Below are 26,902 nucleotides of genomic sequence, written 5' to 3' on the forward strand. Positions count from 1 at the left end.
TAGCCTTAGTTGTCATTTTTGATAATTTTGATCATTTTACCATAAATTCTATATTCCTAAGTGTAATAGACCTAAAATCATATACTAAAGATTTTTAGATCACTATGTGCCAATTAGATTGATCCTAGGAAACTCCTCAAATGTGGTTGGCACATCCTAATCACCTTAGGAATAATTTTTAATTTCATTTTCAAGGCTTGATTACACCTTGAAAATTCCTAAAATGCCACATTTTGCCATGAGTAGGTTAACTACCTATCCAATTAAGGTTGGCACACCCTAAACCATCTAGCGTGAAGGAATCACGCTCCTAGGAACCCAATACCTATTTGAGCTCATTGGGTTCACTAAATATTCACTAGGGATGACTTCCCTAGCAACCCTCCTAATGACCCTCCTAGGCTTTAAAGCCTTGGTCATTTGGGACTCATCAAGATCAACTCTAGGGGTGACTCCCCTTGTGACCTTGGTGATGGTCTTCTTAGCCCTAGGTCTTGTTCCATAATCGAATGGAACATTATGGTAAGCGGGCTTGACCACTTGAGACTTAGGTTTGTGACCCAAACCTCTCATGTCCTTGGGCTTTGATTTTTGACCCTTAGACCCTAGAGTTGACTTCTCCAAATTCTTAAGAGCCTTTTCTAAAGTGTCAAGTTTTGACCTCAAGACTTGATTTTCCTTCTTTAATACCTCAAGCTTTAATTTTCCATTTTTCTTTGAGGTATTCCTAGGCATATGTCTAGTTGTTTTGGGATTCCTATCTAGGTTTTCCTTAACCTTAGATGAGTTAACTCTAGGGTTGGCATTTCTAGCATTGTCCTTATCTAGGCTAACATGTTTGGCACCTAAGCACATGTATCGGTTTCTATGGTTATCATGCTTATCATTATTGACAATTGCAATAGAACTACTAGCATGTGTCTTATTAGAATTACAAGAATGTGCCTTAAAGGATACCTTAGGGTTTGCCTTAGCTCCCCCCATAGATGTGCTTGGTCTCTTGTCCTTGTGAGGTTGCCTCCCCCTTGGACATTGACTCCTATAATGTCCCCTTTGCTTGCATTGGAAGCACACCACGTGCTCCTTGCCCTTGCGTATCGGGACTCCGGCTTCCTTGACTTTTGGTGCCGGTGGAGTCTTCCTAATCCTCTTTGGACATTTACTTTTGTAATGCCCATATTCCCTACACTCAAAGCACATTATATGTAATTTACTTGAAATTAAGTTGCTTGAGTTACCTAGGGTTGAGGATGGATATAAGCTCTCTCCTTCATCCCTTCTGGAGGTAGAGGCTTCTTCTTCTTGCTCCAGTCTTGAAGAAGAACTCTCCTCCTCTTCTTCCTTAGATGTTGAGTAGCCCTCAACTTCTAATTCCATACCTCCATGATGTGAGTTACTTGGCTCACTTGACTCCTCTTCATGACTTGAATTGGAGCTCTCCTCATGGAACTTAGCCAAGTTGTTCCACAATTCCTTGGCATTGTTGTATCCACCTATCTTACACAAGATATCATTAGGTAATGAAAATTCAAAGATTTTCGTTACCTCGTCGTTGATTATGGATTGGTGGATTTGTTCCTTCGTCCACTTCTTCTTCTCGAGAGGTTCTCCTTCTTTATCCACTGGAGGAATAAAACCTACTTGTATACAATTCCAATTTACTAGGTTAGTCATAAGAAAATACTTTATTCTTACCTTCCAATACACGAAGTCGTCGCGATCGTAGAAGGGTGGAATCGTGACGTCTTCTCCAAGTTGATCCATTCTCTAGCTCGTGCTCCCCCGGGTGTTAATCCGACGAAGAGCGACCTTGCTCTGATACCACTTGTTAGGACCTTCGGACGCGGCTAGAGAGGGGGGGTGTGAATAGCCGACCCTAAATTCACGTTTCTTTCTACAATTTTAGTTAGCGCAGCGGAAATAAAAGATAGAAACGAAACAGGAGAATATCAAACCTCAAACGCGACGATATAACGAGGTTCGGAGATGATACTTCTACTCCTCGGCGTGTCCGTAAGGTGGACGAATCCTATCAATCCGTCGGTGGATGAGACCCCGGAAAATCGGCTAATAAAAACTCCTTCTGGGTGGAGAAACCTCGCCACAATCTCTCTTGCAACAGCAAGATCGGAGTACAAAGATAAAGCAAGAAGCCAAGAACAATATGAATGTAAAAACACTAGTTTGCTTGCCTTCTCGTCGACTGGTGATGAAGAAACCACTTCACGGATGCCAACAACAGCAACAACTGATCAGTTGGAGTCCAGCCGAGGGAAGCTCACACGAAGCTTCAGCAGTGGAGAGCTCAACAAAGCTCAGATCGCAGGAGCAAGAAGAAGTCACCTCACATCTAGAGGCCCTCCACCCCTTGATTTATATGAACCTGCGAAGAAGAAGACACAGACACAGAAATCTAGCCGTTGTGACTCAACGGCTAGATCTGGACCGATCAGGCTCCACCCTGATCGATGCAGGACGGATATGATCGGTCAGGGGACCGATCCCAACTCTCACAGAGAGTTGGTTGCAGAGCCCTGATCGGTCTGTGAACCGATCATGCCATAGGTGGATCGGTCCACCGACCGATCCCTCCTATTCTTTCTCCCAATCTATTTGGTTACTGATCGGTCACCAGACCGATCAGATGACCCATAGTGAGAATCAGTGTATCACTGGATCGGTCAGCAGACCGATCTAGATACCCATAGTATCACTGGATCGGTCAGCATACCGATCTAATTTCCCAGCCTTAAACCCTAAAGCCTTCCTGATCTAGAGAACGAGCTACCGAGCCCTCTCTGACCTAATCCGGAGAACGAGCTACCGAGCCCTCTCCGACTTCCACGTCTGGTCCAGAGAACGAGCTACCGAGCCCTCTCTGACCTAGTCCAGAGAACGAGCTACCGAACCCTCTCCAACTTCGTCCGGTCCAGAGAACGAGCTACCGAGCCTTCTCTGACCTAGTCCGGAGAACGAGCTATCGAGCCCTCTCCGACTCCATCCAGTCCAGAGAACGAGCTACCGAGCCCTCTCTGACCTAGTCCGGAGAACGAGCTACCGAGCCCTCTCCGACTCTATCCAGTCCAGAGAACGAGTTACCGAGCCCTCTCCGACCTCCCATGCCAAGCTTCCATACTTGGACTTTTCCCCGTGCCCAGCTCCCTGCTTGGACTTTTCCGTGCCAAGTCTCCATACTTGGACTTTTCCGTGCCAAGTCTCCATATTTGGACTTTTCCGTAATCAGGTCAACTCAAGTCGGGTCAACCTTGACCAAAGGTTGCACCCACAATCCCCCAAGTTTCTATTCTTGTCAAACATCAAAATATAACTTCTCCATTCTTGTCAAACATCAAAATATACCTCGAGTCAGATCAACTCGAGTCGGGTCACCCAGGTCAACCTTGACCTAAGGTTGCACCAACATATATCTCCTAAATAGAGAGGAAAGAGAAGAGAGGATGCATGCATTGTAGAAAGGGAAGAGAAAAAAAAATTATATGCATAAAAAAGAGGAAAAAGGATAGACAAATAATTGAGGGGTAGAAGGGGAAAATAGAAAATTAAATACTATTTGATAAATATCAAAATATAATACACCTTTTGATCAACTTATAAATTTATATACCTTCTTCCATAAAAGATAAAGGATAAAGGATATAAGATAAAGGATAAAGGATAATATTAAATGACTAAAATTTGACAAGTTAAAATACATTTTGTAAATTATTATCAAAAATATTTTAATAATATCATATTTATATATTAATTATATGTATACATTATAATTCATTTTTAACGTACAGATTCGACCCGTTTGATAAATTATGGTAGGCAAAAACTCCAAAATGATTCCACTTGTATCGTTGTCATCAGGCTCTGTTGCACCCATTTCTTCAGGCATGGAAAATTGAGCACTTCCGCTGTCTCTGGTAGCTCTTGTTCAACGTATTTATTTGTTTAGGCATGGCAACTTGGCAAGTGGAGCCCTTCCATTATTTTTTGTTCCCTGCTGACGCAAGTGACTGCAACATGGCCACCATGCAGCCACTCACTCGTTCGTTGCGCGCCCAAAATATCTTCTCCCAATAAATAATTTTAAAAAAAAAAACAGAGAAAATTTTCAATACAGAAATGGCAAAAATCTAACGATAGATTCTTATAGATATTTTGATGAGAAAATAGCATCTATTTATTTATTTGCACCTCAGGTTTCTCGTGAAGTGCAAAGCCTCCAATCGAACGCCGAGCTCCTCCAATGGCGGCCTTCATGGCGACGACCTCCTCCCTTCTCGCTAACCCCAAGCGCCTCCTCTCCCACCGCTCGTCCTGGGGAGGCCTCCGTCTACCCTACCCACACACCGGCCGCTCCTCCCTCTCCGTGACCGCCGCCATCGCTACCCCCAAGTACGACCTTGACGGCTTCCGCTTCGCGCCCATCAAGGAGTCCGTCGTCTCCCGAGAGATGACGCGCCGTTACATGACGGACATGATCACGTATGCCGATACCGACGTGGTCGTCGTCTGCGCAGGCTCCGCTGGGCTTTCCTGTGCGTTCGAGCTCTCCAAGGACCCTTCCGTCCGCGTGGCCATCGTGGAGCAGTCGGTCTCCCCTGGCGGCGGAGCGTGGCTCGGCGGCCAGCTGTTCTCCGCCATGGTCATCCGCAAGCCCGCCCACCTCTTCCTCGACGAGCTCGGCGTACCCTACGACGAGGCCGACAACTACGTCGTCGTCCGCCACGCTGCCCTCCTCACCTCCACCATCATGAGCCGCCTCCTCGCCCGCCCTAACGTCAAGCTCTTCAACGCCGTCGCGGCAGAGGACCTCATCGTCAAGGACGGCCGCGTCGCCGGCGTCGTCACCAACTGGGCGCTGGTGTCCATGAACCACGACACCCAGTCGTGCATGGATCCCAACGTGATGGAGGCCAGGGTGGTGGTCAGCTCCTGCGGCCACGACGGCCCTTTCGGCGCCACCGGCGTGAAGCGGCTCAAGGATATCGGGATGATCGGGTCGGTCCCCGGGATGAAGGCCCTCGACATGAACACCGCGGAGGACGCTATCGTGCGCCTCACCAGGGAGGTCGTGCCTGGCATGATCGTCACCGGCATGGAAGTCGCCGAGATCGACGGCTCTCCGAGAATGGTATCAAAATTTTTTCCTACTCAATCCTAAGCAATTATTGGTGGAAGAAACAGAGCAGTCGCTCCCAATTACTGTCTTCTTCCTGCTCAACTTCAATTTTTTAGCGGAAAGATTTGATTTTGATCTGCTAAAAGAGTAAAGGTCTGATTTTTTGCCGATGGAATTCGGTCTGTTGGTTGGGTTGCGTGCAGGGGCCAACCTTCGGGGCTATGCTGATCTCGGGGCAGAAGGCGGCGCACCTGGCTCTGAAGGCGTTGGGGCGGCCCAACGCCATCGACGGCAGCATCGGGGAGGAGTCGGTGCGCCCGGAGCTGGTGCTGGCGTCGTCCGACGCCGGGGAGATCGTGGACGCATAGGACTTCGCAGCAGGAACAAAGCGTCATGGTCGGAATTAATAAAGAAGCAGTTGGTTTCCGACGTGGATGATGATCAGGATGAGGAGTTTGGGATGTACTCTCTCTATCTCTCTCTCGATTGCCTCTTTGGTTGTTCAATTTGTCTGTCCTTGTTAAGAAAGGAAGTGCTGTCTTTTCTAGCAACTAGCAAGTGTATCGTCTTCTTCTCCGGTCGTAGTTCATTTCGAACGCTGGACGAGCACACAGGAAGAGAGGCGACTACCTTTTCTCCTTTCCGACGCTTCATTTGTTCGATATTGGCGGCGGAGTTTCTTCAGACGAAACTTTAATGCCGTCGTTAAATTAATAAAAAAATATTAGTTAATATGAAACTAATTAGTATTCCAGTATTTAAATATATCCGTCTCTGTATATTAAAAATTGAATTTAAAATTCATCTCTAATATAGAATGAACCTACGACGCTAATTTGAGATTAAAATTATAGTTAAACTTTGAACTTGTATATCTGTCCTATTTTTCCATTTCGGTGATATTTCTAGCGTCCGTGGCCTCTCCAATCCAGCGTCCTCTCTGATCTCTAGCATCTCCAACGGTCTCTCCTCCTCGATCTCAGTATCTCAGTATGATCTTCTACCTTCCCACTCGTCTCATTTTTAATGTGATGAGAGCTCGCGATTGTGAGCTTGGTCGACTGTGAGCTTAGCTGATTGTCAGCTTCCAGCCCCGAGCTTTCCATACCTTGAGCTTACGACAGAGAACTTAGCTAGCCGCGAGTTTGGCGGGCTAGATTTGCCTAGGCCACGAGTCCTCTGTCGGTGGCGGACTAATCCTTGGAACAAGCTTAGCCGGCTAGATCTGCCATGGCCGTGAGCCCTCTGTTAGTCGTGGCCTAAGCCCTAGCGATGAGGCCTCGTCCGACCGGAAGGACTTGTCCGACCGAAAGGACTCAGCCGACTGCGATGTTAGCCTTGGCACAAGGCACAACTAGATGGTAATGTGAGAAAATCCTAAAGACTATATGGAGGATTTTAACATAGTTTGTAGAGCAGAGCAACTTCTTGTATACTTACTCTTTATGTGTTCATTTGTTGTTAGTTAATAGATGGAATTATGTTTGTAGTACCTCTCTTGTATTGATGGATGCATGTTTAATAATATGCTAAGTTGTATAGTAACTCTCTCTATATGGAATTAGGTTTGAAGTACCTCTCTCTTGTATTAATTGCATAATTGTTGAGTCTTGTACTTGTGTTGGTAATATTGGAAAGTTAATTTATTCTCATTAAGATAAAATATAATGTTGGTAAAATTGAATGTATAATAGATTAGAAAATAGTTTTATCTGAGATGAATATTTTACTGAAGTTGAAGAATTTGTGAACTTTTCAAAGAGTCATTCATAATATTTGAATGTTATCGAGTTACGTTATCCATGTAATCATTTCAAATGTAAAAAATAAAGATTTCCATGATGAGGTCACTATGAAAGTACATCTATATAAAAAATAATTTGTTTCAAATTACTATAACTGGTACTGTCATAGAGAGCCTTATTATCCTTATCGACTTAGAACTTCAATTATTTTTTCATTTGAAACAACTGCTCTAGGGGAATCATCATCTAATAAGAATGCATTATAATCAATGGTTCACAATGTGATAAATGCAGTTGATCATTCCAATATAGATGAAATACCAACACCTGAAGTTCAAACTCTATGACATATTGGCTAGTGAAAGAGAAGTGTGGGAAAACATTCCATCTAGTCATTCTCAACTATCAGCTACTGCAAGGTTATTAAACATCAAAATAGAACATCATTTCTCAAAATGACGTTACGATAGCATTTGCCAATTGATGTCAGAGTTGCTCATTGCTGATCACATAATAACTGATAACTTCTACAGTACAAAGAATTAGTGAGGAGTTTAGATTTGCCTGCAATGAAGATTGATTGTTACATAAATAACTTCATGATATTTTAGAATGAATAAAGTGAATTGAATGAATGCAAAATCTGTACTCACCCTCATTATAAGCATGGCAATCACCATTGGTGCAATATTCCCTGGGTTAGGTTGACCAGGTTGACTAAGCTTGAGTTGACTTAAGCTTGAGTCTTGATGTTTAGGTTTCGATGTTTGACAATATGTGGAGATTGCAGATGCAATCGTCCGATTGAGGAGATTATTGGTGCAATTCTCCTATAGTCAAAATTTAACCAGTTTGATGAAAAGAAGAGTCAAGTAGGTTAAGATTGATTGGATACTTGACTAGGAAAATCCTAACTGGAGGTTAGGCAAAGACAAGTCTAACAAGAAGGTTGGCAGAAAGGAAAATCCAAGTGGGTCAGTGTTGACCGGACACTTGGTGGTGAAAGTCCCGGTGAGTGAAGTTGGACAGTGGTAAAATCCTGGTGAGTGAAGTCAGGTGAAAATCCTAGTGAGTGAAGTTAGGTGAAAGTCCTGGTGAGTGAAGCCAGACAGGTGAAAGTCCTGGTGAGTGAAGCCAGGCAGTGTAAAAGTCCTGGTGAGTGAAGTCAGGTAGATGGAAAATCCTAGTGAGTGAAGCTAGGTGAAAATCCTAGTATGTGAAACTAGGTGAAAGCCCTAGTGAGTGAAGCTAGGCAGATAAAAAGACCTGCTGAGTGAAGCTAGGCACGTGGAAATCCAGGTGGGTCAAGGTTGACCAGACACCTGATGTTGGAAAGTCTAGGTAGGTCAAAAGAGTGACCGAATACTTGGCACAATGAAATCCAGATGGATCAAGGATGACCAGACATCTGGTGGAAGGAAGTCCAAGTGGGTCATAGAGGACCGGACACTTGGCATAAGATAGTAAGTCCAAGTGGGCCAAGGTTGACCGGACACTTGGCATGAGCAGAAAAGTCCAAATGGGTCAAAAGATTGACCGTACACTTGGTGATGGAGTTCCAATAGGTCAAGGTTGACTGAATGTTGGGTGTGTATTCCCTAGACTTGATTCGGGCGAGCTAGGGTTGGTCAATTTGATCAAGTGATCAAATTGGACCGAGTCCAATCGATCAGCTGATCGATTGGGCACAGTGCTGTGACAAACTGTAGCCCAATCGATCAATTGATCAATTAGGAGCCATTGTCGCGAGCATAAAATACTTCCCCATCAATCAGCTGATCGATTGAGCACCACCAATTGATCAGCCGATCGATTGGGATGCTGTTATCGCAGCACTGTGCCCAATCGATCAGCTCACTGTGTTCAATCGATCAGCTGATCGATTGGACTCGGTCTAATTTGATCACTTGATCAAATTGACCAACCCTAGCTCGCCCGAGTCAAGTCTAGGGCACCCAAACCCAACATCCAATCAACCTTGACCTGTTGGGACTCCATCACCAAGTGTCCTGTCAATCATTTGATCCACTTAGACTCTTTTCCTCGTGCTAAATGTCCGGTCAACCTTGGACTTACCATCTTGTGCCAAGTGTCCGGTGCTTCATGACCCACTTGAATTTCCTTCCACCAGATGTTCGGTCATCCTTGATTCATTTGGATTTCCTTGACCCATCTGGACTTAATCGTGAGGAAGCCTGAATCGATCGGTTGATCGATTCAGGCCTTTTCCAGTACAGCACAGAGGCGCTCTGAATCGATCAGCCGATCGATTTAAGCCTCCCTAATCGATTGGTCAATCAATTGGGATGTGACCGTTACGCAGGTTAAAGCTGTTGACGAGTGATTTCTTCGTCACTTCTTCGCTAGCTCTATCCCCATCTGCACGCGTTCTTCTCCACCAAGCTGATACATATATACTAGATCTTGGAGGCTTAGAGAGGAGTGTTGTTGCACTTCAAAACAAGTCAAGAGGTGTATTCAAGCTAGAAGAAGAGCAAGCTAGGGTTTCTTCATTGTAAATCTTGTAAGATTTGCGATTATATTAGCTTATATTTTGTTCTTTTTGTATATCTTGTTGTATAAGTCTTGTACGAGGTTTCTCCACCTCCGGTAGTTACCGAGAAGGAGTGTTTTTATTAGTGGATCGGAGTGTGTTGCTTGTGAATCCTTGAATTAGTCACCTCTTCTTGAGGTGGATATCAAGTAAATCTATGTGTTAGCATTCTGAGTCTTGTTTCGAGTTTTTTCCGTTGCATATCAACAACACCGAAGCAAGCCAACGGAGCACAACGAGCTATTCACCCCCTTCTAGCATCAATCGACCCTAACAATCACATACCAGGAAATAAGAAGAAAAAATTACATTAAATGTTATGTATAATTTCCGTTAACTACTAGATTTCAACGCTTATATGTATCTGCTGCAACAGCAAGTCATATGAGGTGACATCATGAGCATGTGCACGAAGGAGATATAATATATCATCCTTGTGACTTCCTTGCGTAGAAACATCTTGATATAATATTTCCCTCATTTGCATTGGAATAACGTATTACGAGACTTAAACTTTTTATAGATGGATTTCAGCTATTTAGTAAGTTAGGACAATAATATTCATCTTGGTCAGTTTTATTAACACCGTATAACTTATAGCCATGGATGTGGATGAAAAATAAATTTATGTTCCTTACCGTACTTCTTACAATTCCAATGAATCCGAAAAAGAAGATAAATATATTTTTTTACAGCCTCTAATTGTCGAGCTGAATGAATTATGTAATATAGGCTCGGAGACTTACGATGTTGCAAGTAAACTAACTTTATGTTCCTAGCTACCTTATTATGGATGATTAGTGATTTTTTAGTATACTTAATGTTGTTAAGATGGAGCACGACTGGTAAATTAGTATGCTCACATTGCATAACAGTCTGATGCATTTTATTACCTTATAGTGGGAAAGTGTTTTAATCTAATAATTGATGTGCGTAGATTATATACATTTTTATGCATACTTTGACGCACATTCACGTATTTTGTTTACAATTGATATGTACATTTTTACACCTCTTATTATATTTTTAGCATAATTACTCTTTTTTGTCAGAGATATGCTCTTTGTGTGTTTTTCTATTAACATGAGCCACTTTTGGAGTGAAAACGGCGCTTGAAGATGATCCCGGGGAGCAAACAAAGAAAAGGGGGCTTGACCATGTGAATCTCACATGATCGTGCCACCGAGCAGAGAAGGAGAAGACCTTGGCCGTGTGATTCCACACGGTCGTGCAATGAAGCAGAGAAGAAGTTGGCTACAGTCGTGTGAATCCACACGGCTATGTGCCCTTCTAGAGGAGAAACAGAATCCGACCGTGTGACCTCACACGGTCATGCAACTTTCTAGGGTTGATGCAGACACTAGCCATGTGGATCGACCAGAGGCTTAGCAGAACACGACCGTGTGATTCCACACAACCGTGCCACTTGACTCGAAGACTATTAGAATTTGAGGCATATCCTAAGATAATTGTCTTATGATTTTTTCTATTTATTTGATAAGTATAGATTCACTATTTGACTGCATATTATATGTTTGATTGTCTTAAACTCATTTACTGAATGCCCGTAATATAATTTATAACATGAGAGAATTTGTGATTGAATCGTAACTAGTGATTATCTCTATATGTGCAATTATGAATATTTGAAATTTTCCTAGTTGTCGAATTGATGCATTCGGACATCATCAATTCTGTAAGACTGGCACGGGTTATACACCTTGGTTCGGTTAAGCAGTTATTTTCTCATTAGCTGAAGACATTGGGTGTCAAGAGTTAAACGTGGATACTGGTTATGGTAACTAGTTTATTGAAGTGACTCACTGTAAGACTTCATATGGTTCTCTACATATATATAGATATGTCTGTGAAGTTCTTACTACAGCACGAATGTCAGTTTCCTTCGACTTGAGGTATACAAGTCATCTTGGTCATGGAGACTTATACTTGGACATCTTAAGTAAGCATCTCATTGAGGTGTGGACCCGGGATGATTGGGTATAAGTTGAAGTGTCCGAAGGTGTTTGGATAGCCCATAGAGGATTCACCACTCCTTGTGAGGAGACATATATCCTATGGCTACTCGTTAGAATTATTACTCAAAGTTTTTGGCCAAAGCATCACATATTAAAAGTGCGAGACTCTTGTACACATATACGAGTAATTTGAATCCGCGAAACATGGAAGTATTATTTGAGATAGGTGTGACGTAGTCAGCCTAGTGGGGACAAGATACATAGACCATGTCCTGAACCAAGTGGGTATAAGACAAGTGAAAGGAATGAAGCATGTCTCACTGTAGCTGCTGAAGGGTTTAGAATTAATTATAAGATCAACTATAATTTTTTGGATAATTGGGGATCATGATGTCTTACTAGGTGCTACTCATGATTATTTTATAATTAAGTAATTAATTATGGATGACTAAGATAAACCGGGAACCTATTGTTGGAGCAATCCCAATGGTCTGTGCGACCATGTATTTTGGTATTTGGGCAAAGGGTCTAAGTTAGGATTACTCTTGTTATTTGATATGCGTATGTGAGTGTGCAAGTTTGCAGGATACACATATAACTTAGCTTGATGGCTTTGGGTTCGGTGAAGGATGGAGCATTCGAGGGACCGTGGATAAGCGGCAAGGACAAGAGCCGAGGGAAGCGCACTTCGAGACATAGGTGAAGGATGGCATTGGGACGACCCGTGGGCTAGGATGCATCCGAGGGACGAGAGCCAAAGGAAGTAAGCTTGAGGCAAGAAGTCGAAGCTACAAAGAAGAAGACTCAAGTGAGTCATGAGGGTCCGAGTGCGAGAGAAATATACTCGGGAAAGGGAACCCTAGGTTTAGGGTTGTACCAGTCGACTAGTACTGGGATCAGTCGACTGGGGGAGAGCACAGAAAGCTTCTGTGCCCGAAACGACTAAGATCAGTCGACTGGTACATGACACTGTTACGAACCATAAGTGCACGGTTACGTCATCAATAATACAAAGATTATTGATCCCACGGGGACTGTTAATTAAGCACTAGTTAACTTTGCACAGTGAATTATCTAGACAATCTAAAATGGTTCATAAACGCTAGTGAGAAAGAAAAGAGAGGAGAGAGAGAGTAAAAAAGCATAAGTGAATGAAGGGGAATAGATACTAGGATTTGAGTTTCGTTATGATGTTAGTTAATGTCCCTATGCATTGTTCATCTCCCTAACTCCATACTTACACTCGTGTAGGAGTTCTAACTAAAGTTTGATACAACCCCGCGAAGATTGCACTGAAGAGTCTATCCAAGTTCTAACATCAATAAGTAAAAGAGGTAATTTAGGAAGTCCGGTTATAGGGCTATCCTTCTGTCACAAGGGCCCTCGGTTCACGTTCTTAGATTACACAAATCACTTCCTAACGGTAGATTAATGCAATTAAGTAAAAGAGGTAATTTAGGAAGTCCGATTATAGGACTATCCCTCTGTCACCAGGGCCCTCGGTCCACGTTCCTAGATTACACATATCACTTCCTAACATTAATTTGGGAGAACCCTCTAAACTCTAATTAGTTTTCCTAATAAAGAATCGATCCCCGTTTCAAGGAAATGCCATAAAAATTAAGGGATACCTTCTGTCACAAGGTCCTATGGTTTTACAATCCAAGACACTTTCTCTACATGGTGATCTAAACCCTACATCTACATGGATTGACCTCACACACATTTTGTCAAACACATACAAGGCACAACACACATAGTGTTGGAGTGTATACTAAAAGCCTAGCTTTTGTATAAACATTTATAAGAATCACATTGGTCAAGTGTCTACATTTATATATACCAAATGTAGATGTTCAATTAATTTATATTGTAGATAACATAGTGTGTGGTGTCACACACAGAAGATTGTGTTATCGGTTCTTTATAAATTAAAATCAGTAGCTCACGACCAAGATGGAAAGGAATAAACCATTGGAAGATCATAGTGTAATTAGGTATTAGTTTATCTTAACTATATAATTACACTAGTACACTTAGGGTGTATTGAGTAGGACCATTTAGGGGTCGTTTCTTTTATACTGACTTTATAAAGGAACAAAGACCTCAGTTATTATGGAAGTGTGTGCTTTTAATCCTAATATAATAACAAGCACATATATTTGATATTTATTTCTTTAATTTATCAATGGGTGAGATTTAGTTCGATAAATCAATAAGCCCGATAAGTTGGGAAATGATATCACTTATAGTGTGTGTTGTTGATTATAGAAGGAAACTGTGTTCTAGTGATCTAGGTTGATAATGTCCCCAAGAGGAGCTCATAAGGATTGTCATGTTAAACCCTGCAGGTGGATTTAGTCCGACATGATGATAAGGTTGAGTGGTACTACTCTTGGACTAAGATATTAATTAAATGAATTGTCAGTAACTCACTTAATTAGTGGACATTCGACATCTTAAACACAGGGAGACTAACACACTCATAATAAGAAGGAGCCCAAAAATGTAATTTGGGATTGGTGCGGTAGTTCAATAATAGTTCTTTAGTGGAATGAATTATTATTGATGGAATTAAGTTGTGTGTTCAGGGTGAACACGGGAAGCTTAATTTCATCGAGAGACCAAAACCAATTCCTCCTCTCGGTCCCTATCGTAGCCTCTTGTATATAGAGATTTATACCCACCATATACCCATCTTCTTACCCACTTTTGGTGGCCGACCAAGATAGCTTGGAACCCAAGCTAGGGTCGGCCAAGACCCAAAGGTTGAGCCAAGTTAATTGGCCTGCCATAGCTTGGAGCCCAAGTTTGATTGGCCGACCATATTAAAAGGGAATTTATTTTTAATTAAAATTATTTCTTATGTGGATATCATGGTTTTAAAAGAGAGTTTAAAATTTAAAATCTTTCCTTTTATAGCATTTTACAAAAGATTAAGAAAAGATTTGAAATCTTTTCTTATTTGTAGATTGAAAGGAAATTTTAATTTTGAGAAAATTTTCCTTTTTAACCATGTTCATGAATTAAAAGAAAGTTTAAAAATTAAATATTCTCTTTTATTAATTTCTACACAAGATTAAGAAAAGATTTGATATCTTTCCTTATTTGTAGATTGAAGGGAGATTTTAATTTTTAGAGATAACTTTCCTTTTTGAAAATTATCCACATGTTTAAAAGAAAGATTTTAATTTATAAAATTTCCTTTTACTAACCAATCATGAAGGGATAAAATTATTGGAGAAATTTTATAAATTTCTGAAAACAAATTAGGAAGTTTTAATTCTTGTTTAATTAAAACTCTCCTTGTTTTGGGGAAATAAGTGACCGTCCAATATTATTGAAATAAGGAAATTGATTTTTAATAAATTAATTTTTCTTTTTCATGGCAAAAGAATTAAGGAAGTTTTTAATTAAATTTCCTTATTTGCCAAGACCAAGGAATATAAAAGAGGAGGTAGAGGTGCCTTCAATTGGAACAACTCTATTATTCTTTTCCTCCCTCTCTTCCTTGGTGTGGTGGTCGGCCTCTTCCTCTTCTCTCTTCTCCTTCTTGTGGCCGAACCATCTTGTTCTCTTGGAGTCTTTTTGGTGGCCGGATCTAGCTTGGAGAAAAGGAGAGAAAGGAGGCTTCGTTCTTGCATCCCTTGGAGCTTGGTGGTGGTGGTGGCCGAACCTCATCCTCTCTTGGAGTCTCGTGGTGGCCGAACCTTGCAAAGAAGAAGAAGGTGCTTGGTGGTTCTCATCTCGGAAGATCGTTGCCCACACAACGTCCGAGGTTAGAAGAGGAATACGGTAGAAGATCAAGAGGTTATTTTTTCTTACAAAGAAAGGTATAACTAGTAATTGTTTCCCGCATCATACTAGTTTTCTTTGTATAGTTATTTATGGAAATACCAAACACAAGAGGCATATGATTCTAGAGTTTTCAAAATAGTTTTTTCGAGTTTGTGTTTTCTTCTTTTTCGAATTTATGATTCGATTGTTCTTTTTGGTTAACCTAGAGTTATTTAAGGAAATAAATATTAGCTTTCCTTAAAAGGCTTTGCATAGGCGGTGGTGGTTGCTCCCATATCCAAGAAGGTCATGTGCCTCGCCATGCAGTCCTGGAAGTCAATTTTGGAAATTAATATTTATGGAATTAATAACTTAGGTAGATTTAAATCAATAGTGTTAAGTTCCACTTGCGATTCAAATCTAAACCATTAAGAACAGATAAATTAAATTTGGAATCAATGATGTTAAGTTCCGTCTGCGATTCCTAATTTAACTTCTAAAGAACACAATAGTTTATTTAAGGAAAGGTTCGACACTTGTACAAAAATTTTTTGTATAGTGGAACCGGTACGATTTTCTTAGGACTATCCAACAATTGGTATCAGAGCTAGGGTTTGCCTCTGTGTGTTTGGTTTTCAAATTAGATTATGCACATGTCATACATAATTTAGGCAGGATAATAGTAGTATGTGCTAACTTTGTGGTTGCAGGCTCCAACTATTATGACATAATTTTATTGTGTGTGATTGAACCCTTGGACATGTCAAGGGCATTTAATTGTGTCCATGATTGTAAAATTAAATACAGCAGGAGCTGTATTAGTTATTAGGATTTTACATTTTTTGTTCGATCTAGAATATATGTACATTCCTTTATGGAATATAGGATCGATGTATGTAAAATTCTATATTTGTCGCGGATTGTATCCTTGCGAGGCGTGGTGCTATCGGAGGACTAAAGGCGCAGCGGAACAAGAAGCAAGATAGATGCGATAACTTGACCCGATGGCGATGGCTAAAGACGGCAGCAGCTAGGGTTGGAGCACACGGAGGACAGTGATGAAAATGCCATAATAGTTGGAAAATTAATTTCCATGTTTATTGCTTTTATTTACTGTGATGTGTGTGTATGCATGTGTTATATGCTAGCATAGGTTAAAATTCCTCACCTTAAATAACTAAGTGGGAGAGGGATTAGTATATTAATTCCATGGTCTCCATTACTGGTTTGTAAGTGATGCAACAAGCTTGCGTGTTGGCTCTGAGTGCCTCCCTCCACAACGGATGAGTTTGTTTGCGGATCACTAGATCAAACTTCCTTAATGGATGGTTATAGGAAGTTATTTAGGATGTGTGTGATCTTCTCCAACTGAAGGGACACAATTCTATTTAATGGACTTAGTATCAAGTAATGGTATACACTTAGACACATTTAATAATATCCTCCACAATGGAGTCACTGCTATCACTTGTGTGACCAAAGGGAAACCAACTATTAATTTGTCATAAAACTAGGGTGACAAGATAATAAAATTAATGGGTTAAAATCCCTCTTACAAATGATTGATTTTGTATACATCCACACTAACGTGGCATACAAAATTAACGGTGTTTGAGATAATTTGATTTGTCATAAAGTTAGGTTGACAAGATAGTTAATGGGTAAAACCCTCCTCTTACAAATGATGATTTTGTATACGTCCACACTAACGTGGCATGCAAAATTCACGGTGTTTTGAGGTGTTGATAAATTTAAATAGTATTGTTAGAGGAATCAATATTATTTTAAATTTAGAGTCTTGACCAAATATTTGATCAAAGACAGATCAACTATTAATTTTATTTGTCATAGGTTGACAAGATAATAAAATTAATGGATAAAATCTCTTTTTAGAATTTGTATACGTCCATACTAATGTGGCATATAAAATTCATGGGGATTTTGAAATGTTGATCTTGACCAAATAATTTTGTGATTCTTAGGTTTTCAAATGTTAGTCAATCCCCTAGTTGTTATATTATAGAATAGACTTAGTTGTCCCAATTGTAATGATTGGAAAACTTGGACATTAAGGTAGACTGCCCTCTCAGAACTGAGAACAATAACGGTGTATTTTATTAGTTGTTGAAACATATTTAGTGGTATTATTTACCGGTACCTGGTGTGTAGATACAGGAACCACTGATTATGTCTGCAATTCATTGCAAGGGTTCCAGAAAATCCGACAACTATATAAATCACCGTCCACATGGGCACTGCTGTAAAAGTACTAGCTATTGCAGTGGGAGATGTTTATCCTCTGATAGGAATAAAATATGGATTTTTGAGAAATTGTCTTTACATATCAAGTTTAGAAAGAACTAGTTTTCAGTTTCTAAACTATTCAAAGAACTTGATATTCTACCTCTTTTAATAACAAAGTTGTAATCAAGATAAAGAGGGAAGTATGTTGTTCTGGTATGTTGGTAGACAATTTATAATCCAATAACTCCCATGATGCAATAAATGGAAATTATAACACATCTTCTAACTTTAAGAGATAGCAACCTTCGGAAATGAACCAATCATATTTTTGGTGTCTAAGGCTAGGTTATAACCAATGAACTCTTGGGTTCATTGGTAGTGGAAATCTTTCCAACCTGCGAATCTTATTTGGAAGGAAAAATAACCAAGAAGCTTTTAAGGTCAAAGGGGTATGGAGCCAAAAATATATTGGAATTGGTTCATTCTGATTTGTGTAGACCTTTGACTATCCAGACTAGAGGTTGTTTTGAATATTTCGTAGATGATTATTTAAGATAAGGATACATTTACTTGATGTGCTGTAAGTCTAAGTACTTTGATTAGTTCAAAGAGTACAAGGCTGATGCAGTAAAACGTCAAAAGTAAAAGTATCAAGGCACTACGGTGAGATCGTAGTGGCAAGTACCTCTTAGGATAAGTTTAGGAGTCACTTATCAGAAGTCGAGATTTAATCCCAACTAACTACACCTGGTACACCCCAACAGAATGGTGTAGTAGAAGGTATAAGACTCTTAAGGAAATGAGTAAATTGATGATGAGTTATTCAGAAAATTACCAAATTCATTTCAAGGATATACTCTGGAAACGGAAGTGAACATAGTACCTTCCAAAGTCAGAACTCTCTACTCATATAGAATTGCTGAATAGACGTAAGCCTATTTTGAAGCATATTCGGATTCGGGTAGTCCAGCACATATGCTGAAGAGAGACAATGATAAGTTGGATAGGAATTCACTTGTTTGTAGGTTATCCTAGAGAAATGAAAGTAGGTTTATAGTCTTAAAAAACAGAAGGTCATTGTTAGCATCAATGACTGATTTTTAGAAAAGTACTATGTAATAAACCATGAGCCCATAAGTAAATTTGTTCTTAAGGAAATAATAAAGGACATGTCTAATCTAGTACCAACTGTACAAGATGAAATATCACAAGAAACTGCAACACGTATCACAAATGATACACAATTACAGAAAGTGCCTCGTCATAGTGGGAGGGTTGTTAGGCAACCTAAGAGATTCATGTTTTGGGAGAGTTTTTGGACCTGATCCCTGGTGAACATGAACCTGATTCCCAGACATATGACGAAGCGCTCCAAGATAAAGATACAACATCTTTGTAAAGAGCAATGAATACAGAATTAGAATATATGTATTCTAATAAAATCTGGGAGCTTATAGAACCACCAAATGGTGTAAAAGCTATTTGGTGTAAATAGGTCTACAATAGGAAAAGAGGGATAGATAGGAAGGTGGAAACTTCCAAAGCAAGACTTGTTGAAAAGGGAAACCTTTTATCGGTAGTCATGTTTTAGTCTATCCGGATTCTTTTATCTATTGCTGCTCATATGGATTATGAGATTTGGCAAATGGATGACAAGACAGTTTTCCTTAATGGAAGTCTTGAAGGAAGCATCCATATAAAGCAACCAGTAAGGTTTATTGCAAAAGGCAAAGAACATCTTGTGTGCAAGCTCAATCAGTCTATGGACTGAAGCATAGCTTCAAGGTCTTGGACATCTGGTCTAATGAAGTAATTCAGACCTATGGATTTATTCAGTGTCTAGATGAGTCTTGTGTATACAAGTAGTGTGATGGAAGTGTGGTGGTATTGTTGGAACCCCAAGGTTGTTTTGGTGTGATCAACAAGTTAAGTTAGGTCCTGCGTTGTTTCTAACCTTGTGTCTAAGTGTGCAGGAGCTTAGGAACACAGGTAGTCGAGCGGAAGACGCAGCTAGCGAGAAGGACGGCAAGAGAAGGGACGAGGTGCTGCGGAAGAGTACACCGGCGGACGAGAAGGAAGCGCGCGGTGGTTCCGAGGGACGAAAGCCGGAGCGGAAGATTGCTCGGGGAGCAAGAGACGCAGCTAGGGAGAAGGTCGACGACCGAGGGACGAAGACTGCGGATGAGTACGCTGGCGGACGAGAAGGAAACACGCGGCAATTCCGAGGGACGAGAAGCCGGAGGGAAGCCCGCTTGAGAAGACCGGAAGTTGGGTTCGGGTGAGCCCTTTTCCGGATGGCAGAGATCACCCAAGTAAGCGGATCCGGAGCGGAAGACCCGGGCCGAGGCGGGACTAAAACGGAGCAGAGGTCCCGGACGCAAAAGTCAACCAGAGTTGACTTTTTGCTCCGGGGCGCCCGGAACTGTCCGGGGCGCCCGGAGCAGCCCGGGGCGCCCGGAACGTGAAGTTTGACCAGAACGCGTCTTTCACGTTCTGGACGTTGGGGGAACCCTTCCAGGCGCCCCGACCAAGACTATAAATATAGCCTTGGTCCAGAAGCTATCAATCAACTGAGAACTCAAGCATTCTTTCTACACTTGTACGCTTTTCTGTTTTAAGCTTCTATTGTGCGCTTCATTGCTGTAAAAGGCTTCTCCGCCTGAAGGAGATACTAGTGCTACGCTTTCTTGGATTAACAACCTTCCCGGTTGTAACCAAGTAAATCTCGGTGTGCCTTTTACTTTTATGCTTTTATTTATTTCTCTTATTTTACAAGTGTTAGTTTAAGAGTTTGAGAAGGGTGTTTGCGTTTTGATTTTTGCAGGGCTATTCAACCCCCCCTTCTAGCCGGCCCAACGGTCCTACAGGTATTTCTTGTATTATACGTAGATAACATTTTTGGTAATTGGAAACAATATCAAAGTGTTGTCAGAAGTAAGGGTATGGTTGTCCAAACAATTCAATATGAAGAACATAGGAGAATGTGCACACATTCCTGGGATCAAAGACATAAGGGATCGCAAGAAAAGAATGTTGTGCTTATCCCGAGCTCCATAAAATCCTTGCTCGTTTAGCATGCAGAACTCCAAGAAAGGTTTCTTACCTTTTAGGCATGGAGTATCTTTATCTAAAGAGATGTCTTCGAAGACATCAAAGGAGATAAAGGACAATGAAGGTAGATCATTATGCTTCGGCTGTGGGAACCCTAATGTATGCAATGCTGTGTACAAGACTGGATATCTGTTTTGCCGTGGGCATGGTTAACAGACATCAAAGTAACCCTGGACAAGGATATTGGTCTGCGGTAAAGCATATATTGAAGTACCTTAAAGGCACAAGAGATTATATGCTAGCTTACAAGGCAGATGATTTGATCCCTGTGGATAACAAGGATTTTGACTTCTAATCAGAGAGGGGCAGTAGTAAGTCAACCTCGGGGTTTTTGTGTTTACTTTAGGAGGAAAAGTCATAACTATGGAAGAATGATAAGCAAAAGTACTTTTTCGGACTCAACCATAGAAGCTAAGTAAGTGGCAGTCTCTGAGGCAGTCATAGAAGCTAAATGACTCAGTAACCTCAAGATGGACTTAGATATGATGTCTAGTTTGTCCAAAGATTATTACAATTTATTGTAATAATGGTGGTGCAGTAGCAAACTCGAAGAAATCATGAGTCTATAAGGCAAGTAAACACAAAAAAACGTAAGTACCACCCAATACGAGAAATCGTATAAACGAGGAGAAGTTGTTGCCGCCTAGATTGCATCAAATGATGACCTATAGATCTTTTCACTAAGGCCCTTAAGGCAAGAGCTTTTGATGGGCATGTTAAATGGATGGGAATCAGATGTATGGCAGCATAGTCTTTTAGTATAAGTGGGAGATTGTTGGAGTGTATACTAAAAGCCTAGCTTTTGTATAAACATTTATAAGAATCACATTGGTCAAGTGTCTACATTTATATATACCAAATGTAGATGTTCAATTAATTTATATTGTAGATAACATAGTGTGTGGTGTCACACACAGAAGATTGTGTTATCGGTTCTTTATAAATTAAAATCAGTAGCTCACGACCAAGATGAAAAGGAACAAACCATTGGAAGGTCGTAGTGTAATTAGGTATTAGTTTATCTTAACTATATAATTACACTAGTACACTTAGAGTGTATTGAGCAGGACCATTTAGGGTCGTTTCTTTTATACTGACTTTATAAAGGAACAAAGACCTCAGTTATTATGGAAGTGTGTGCTCTTAATCCTAATATAATAACAAGCACATATATTTGATATTTATTTCTTTAATTTATCAATGGGTGAGATTTAGTTCGATAAATCAATAAGCCCGATAAGTTGGGAAATGATATCACTTATAGTGTGTGTTGTTGATTATAGAAGGAAACTGTGTCCTAGTGATCTAGGTTGATAATGTCCCCAAGAGGAGCTCATAAGGATTGTCATGTTAAACCCTGCAGGTGGATTTAGTTCGACATGATGATAAGATTGAGTGGTACTACTCTTGGACTAAGATATTAATTAAATGAGTTGTCAGTAACTCACTTAATTAGTGGACATTCGACATCTTAAACACAGGGAGACTAACACACTCATAATAAGAAGAAGCCCAAAAAAGTAATTTGGGATTGGTGCGGTAGTTCAATAATAGTTCTTTAGTGGAATGAATTATTATTGATGGAATTAGGTTGTGTGTTCGGGGCGAATACAGGAAGCTTAATTTCATCGGGAGACCAAAACCAATTCCTCCTCTCGGTCCCTATCGTAGCCTCTTGTATATAGAGATTTATACCCACCATATACCCACCTTCTTACCCACTTTTGGTGGTCGGCCAAGCTAGCTTGGAACCCAAGCTAGGGTCGGCCAAGACCCAAAGGTTGAGCCAAGTTAATTGGTCGGCCATAGCTTGGAGCCCAAGCCTGATTGGCCGACCATATTAAAAGGGAATTTATTTTTAATTAAAATTATTTCTTATGTGGATATCATGGTTTTAAAAGAGAGTTTAAAATTTAAAATCTTTCCTTTTATAGCTTTCTACAAAAGATTAAGAAAAGATTTGAAATCTTTCCTTATTTGTAGATTGAAATGAAATTTTAATTTTGAGAAAACTTTCCTTTTTAACCATGTTCATGAATTAAAAGAAAGTTTAAAAATTAAATATTCTCTTTTATTAATTTCTACAAAATATTAAGAAAAGATTTGATATCTTTCCTTATTTGTAGATTCAAGGGAGATTTTAATTTTTAGAGATAACTTTCCTTTTTGAAAATTATCCACATGTTTAAAAGAAAGATTTTAATTTATAAAATTTCCTTTTACTAACCAATCATGAAGGGATAAAATTATTGGAGAAATTTTATAAATTTATGAAAATAAATTAGGGATTTTTAATTCTTGTTTAATTAAAACTCTACTTGTTTTGGGGAAATAAGTGACCGACCAATATTATTGAAATAAGGAAATTGATTTTTAATAAATTAATTTTTCTTTTTCATGGCAAAAGAATAAAGGAAGTTTTTAATTAAATTTCCTTATTTGCCAAGACCAAGGAATATAAAAGAGGAGGTAGAGGTGCCTTCAATTGGAACAACTCTATTATTCTTCTCCTCCCTCTCTTCCTTGATGTGGTGGCTGGCCTCTTCCTCTTCTCTCTTCTCCTTCTTGCAGTCGAACCATCTTGTTCTCTTGGAGTCTTTTTGGTGGCCGGATCTAGCTTGGAGAAAAGGAGAGAAAGGAGGATTCGTTCTTGCATCCCTTGGAGCTTGGTGGTGGTGGCCGAACCTCATCCTCTCTTGGAGTCTTGTAGTGGCTGAACCTTGCAAAGAAGAAGAAGGTGCTTGGTGGTTCTCATCTCGGAAGATCGTTGCCCACACAACGTCCGAGGTTAGAAGAGGAATATGGTAGAAGATCAAGAGGTTATTTTTGCTTACAAAGAAAGGTATAACTAGTAATTGTTTCCCGCATCATACTAGTTTTCTTTGTATAGTTATTTATGGAAATACCAAACACAAGAGGCATATGATTCTAGAGTTTTCGAAATAGTTTTTTCGAGTTTGTGTTTTCTTCTTTTTCGAATTTGTGATTCGATTGTTCTTTTTGGTTAACTTAGAGTTATTTAAGGAAATAAATATTAGCTTTCCTTAAAAGGCTTTGCCTAGGAGGTGGTGGTTGCTCCCATATCCAAGAAGGCCATGTGCCTCGCCATGCAGTCCTGGAAGCCAATTTTGGAAATTAATATTTATGGAATTAATAAGTTAGGTAGATTTAAATCAATAGTGTTAAGTTCCGCTTGCGATTCAAATCTAAACCATTAAGAACAGATAAGTTAAATTTGGAATCGATGATGTTAAGTTCCGTCTGTGATTCCTAATTTAACTTCTAAAGAACACAATAGTTTATTTAAGGAAAGGTTCGACACTTGTAAAAAAATATTTTGTACAGTGGAACCGGTATAATTTTCTTAGGACTAACCAACACATAGATGATGATATAAACACTTCATTGCATAAGAAAATGTCCAAATACATAGTTCATACATCACAGCATATCACAACTACTTCCTACATCCTAGATCTATAGATCTACTCCATTGCAAGGGAATTTACAACCAAAGAGGATAAGTAAAGCAAGCTAGAACTCAATACATGAAGATATAGAGAAGAGAAAGCTTATCCTTGATGCGTGGCGTCCTCGGAGGCGCTCCCTTACTCTGGAGGAGGATGGATCGCTAAAGATGGAAGATCTAAGGACTCCCCAAAGGGGAGAACCCTTCCCCAAGCAATGAGGAAGAGCCCCAAGCCCAAGATCCGTGAAAAGGGGAGAAAAACCCCTTTTATAGAGCAGGGCAAGGGCACCACACGACTCATGACACAACCGTGTGGCCTCTACACGACCTCCTTCTTCTTTCTCTTGGCCAAGGTGACACGGTAGTGTGGCTCACACGACCATGTTCCGCTTTAGTTATGGATGGGCTACACGACCGTGTGGCTCACACGGCCTGACACTTTTTGACCTCTGAAAATGTTGCACGGTCATGTGACTTACATGTCCAACCATTGCTTACTCTCTGGAAGTATTGCACGGCCATGTGGATCTCACACACCCCTTGCATTGCCCTTGGCATGGCTCTACATGGCTATGTCTCATTGCAACGTCTTTTATACAATCGAGATGGGGGTTTCTCTGGTTGAAGTCTCATAAAAGTTGTAGATCTTGAAGTTATCTACATTTTGATATAAAGAACAACCCATAACTCCAACCGATCACATAGTTATGAATGTTTTAGTTTTAGTCTACAGTGCTGAAAATTCCATATGACCTTCACATGGCCGTGTGGATTCCACATGACCCCCACATGGCTTCCACACGGCCAGAACATGAAAATACTTAGTTTTCACATGTCCATGTGAGTTCCATACGTCCCAGACATTCTGGAAGCTCTAGACTTCATTTAAGCTCTATTTTTGCTCTAAATTGTGTCCTATCAATCAAAACAAGCAAAGAGCACATTTCTGAATAGAATATAATGAAAATATGACATTATAATGAAATAAGGTACAATAAACATAGATTATACTAATAAAATACAAGTAGATGTGTGTCAAAACATAATTAAAAGTATATATAATTTACGCACATCAGACACCAGTTGACTAGTAGAGAGTCATTGGGCTGGCACCAGTCGACTAATACAAGGACTAGTCGACTAGTAACGGTAAAATAGCAGGGCTATTTTCTTTTAAGCTCTATAAAAAGGAACTTGGGATGGTCGGCTAAGGTGACGAAATTGGACTTGGTTAAAATCTAATTAGTAGTCACTAAGTGCTTAAGGTTTCCTTTGTATCCAAGTGTTCTTGGTGAATGTTATGGTGAGGTTTCTCCACCCACAATGAGGTTTGAGCTAGCCAGAGTTTTCAAGGACTAATTCACCGACGGATTAAGGGATCGTCCACCTTACAAACAGTCGTGGAGTATGAGTAAGTTATCTCCGAACCATGTAAATGAACGTGTTAATGGTTTGTACTTTCCTTATTGTCTTTAGTTTGCTTGTTTTGTATTATTTCGCTGCGCAAACTAACAAGTGTAGCTATCGATTTAGGGGTGTCGCCCATTCAACCCCCTTCTAGGCGGCCACTGATCTCCTACACCTATTGGGTCACACGTACTAATGAGTTTCTAAAAGACGTAACACAAGTTAAAAAATAAGATTCTTAGATCAAGAGATAAATATTTGGTTGGACCATACATAAGACAAATATGGAAATATTTGTCGCAATGGAAGCGCAAATGAGCCACATCTCTTATGAAAGAGTTGGACCATATTTGGTTTAATCATGAGTCATGAACCAACTTGGTTTAGTTGTGAACTAAACCAAGAGATTAATGGACAAATTTTTTGTTAAGGGATAATTGATTGAATTTGGACTTTCTAATCCAACTCATTAATAAGAGCTATATATTGATATGGTTGAGAGAAGATTATACACATGAGATCATTAATTGGTTTGTAAGGTTTTTGGAAAACCTTAACCCAATTTTTCTTCTCCTCTCCCTCCCCCCTCTGTCATGCCCCGGAGGAGTCCTTGTCCGAAGAAATTTCGGCAACATCTTCCCTGTACGGCGGACAATCTGAAACTTTCTACATCGCCCTCTGGGCCACATATACCTCGGCCAACACGGCCGGAACAATAACAATAATATAAACAATCACCCACGTAGTTAATAATTTAACAAACTGTAACAGTGATAGTATGACTCAAAAACAACTCTACTCAACTACACCCATAAAGCACAAAATCGATGTCCTACTCCACTACACTCATAAAGCTCAAATTCGACGATAAAATCAACTTACCTCTTCTGCCGTCTAGGCAGGCGTGTAGTAAAACAAATCCAATAAAACTCATCGGCATTGTCCATAAGGTAAACTAATACAAGTCCAAAGTATCAAAAGACAAAAACAAGTCTAAACATAGTCTAAACAAGAAAGACTAAAAATTCAACACGACGTCCTCGTGGACTGCAGGGGACTAGCGACTGGAACTCTCCGGACAGCATCAACCTGAAAATAACAACGGAGGAGGGTGTGAGTCCAACACTCAGCGGATATCAACTGATATGCATAATAAAGAAAATAACAACCAACACTAATCATGCGTACAGTCTCCTGATACAAGAAGGATAAATGCAACTGAAACAAGCAGGAGAAAAATTGTACTAACCAGGACCAAGGTATAAGTATAACAAGGTCGTCAGACCGAGAGTGTCATAAATCCTGTATGCATGTCAATCATATGCATCCATATAAATGTAGCAAGTAAATGCAGCAAACACAAACAATAAATGCATCATACATATGATGCCAATGTCATGGTCACCCCTGACGCCAGTCAGTCATCTCACACATAATGGTGAGACCGAGTGGGTAGGGCTGTGACAACCGTGCACTCTGCCATCACTG

General features: G+C 40.2%; 1 protein-coding gene across 1 annotated transcript; it reads left to right on the top strand.

Moving 5' to 3' along the window:
* The first annotated feature begins 4,197 nt into the window (after window positions 1-4,197).
* On the top strand, window positions 4,198-5,682 carry LOC122021558 (thiamine thiazole synthase 2, chloroplastic-like). The gene is made up of 2 exons (XM_042579677.1): window positions 4,198-5,143; window positions 5,335-5,682. Exons 1-2 carry the CDS (start codon window positions 4,256-4,258, stop codon window positions 5,497-5,499), a joined length of 1,053 nt encoding a protein of 350 aa, XP_042435611.1. The 5' UTR covers window positions 4,198-4,255; the 3' UTR covers window positions 5,500-5,682.
* Window positions 5,683-26,902: the final 21,220 nt, after the last annotated feature.

This window comes from Zingiber officinale, chromosome 9A (genome assembly GCF_018446385.1).
Source record: "Zingiber officinale cultivar Zhangliang chromosome 9A, Zo_v1.1, whole genome shotgun sequence".
In the NCBI taxonomy this organism is placed as follows: Eukaryota; Viridiplantae; Streptophyta; class Magnoliopsida; order Zingiberales; family Zingiberaceae; genus Zingiber; species Zingiber officinale.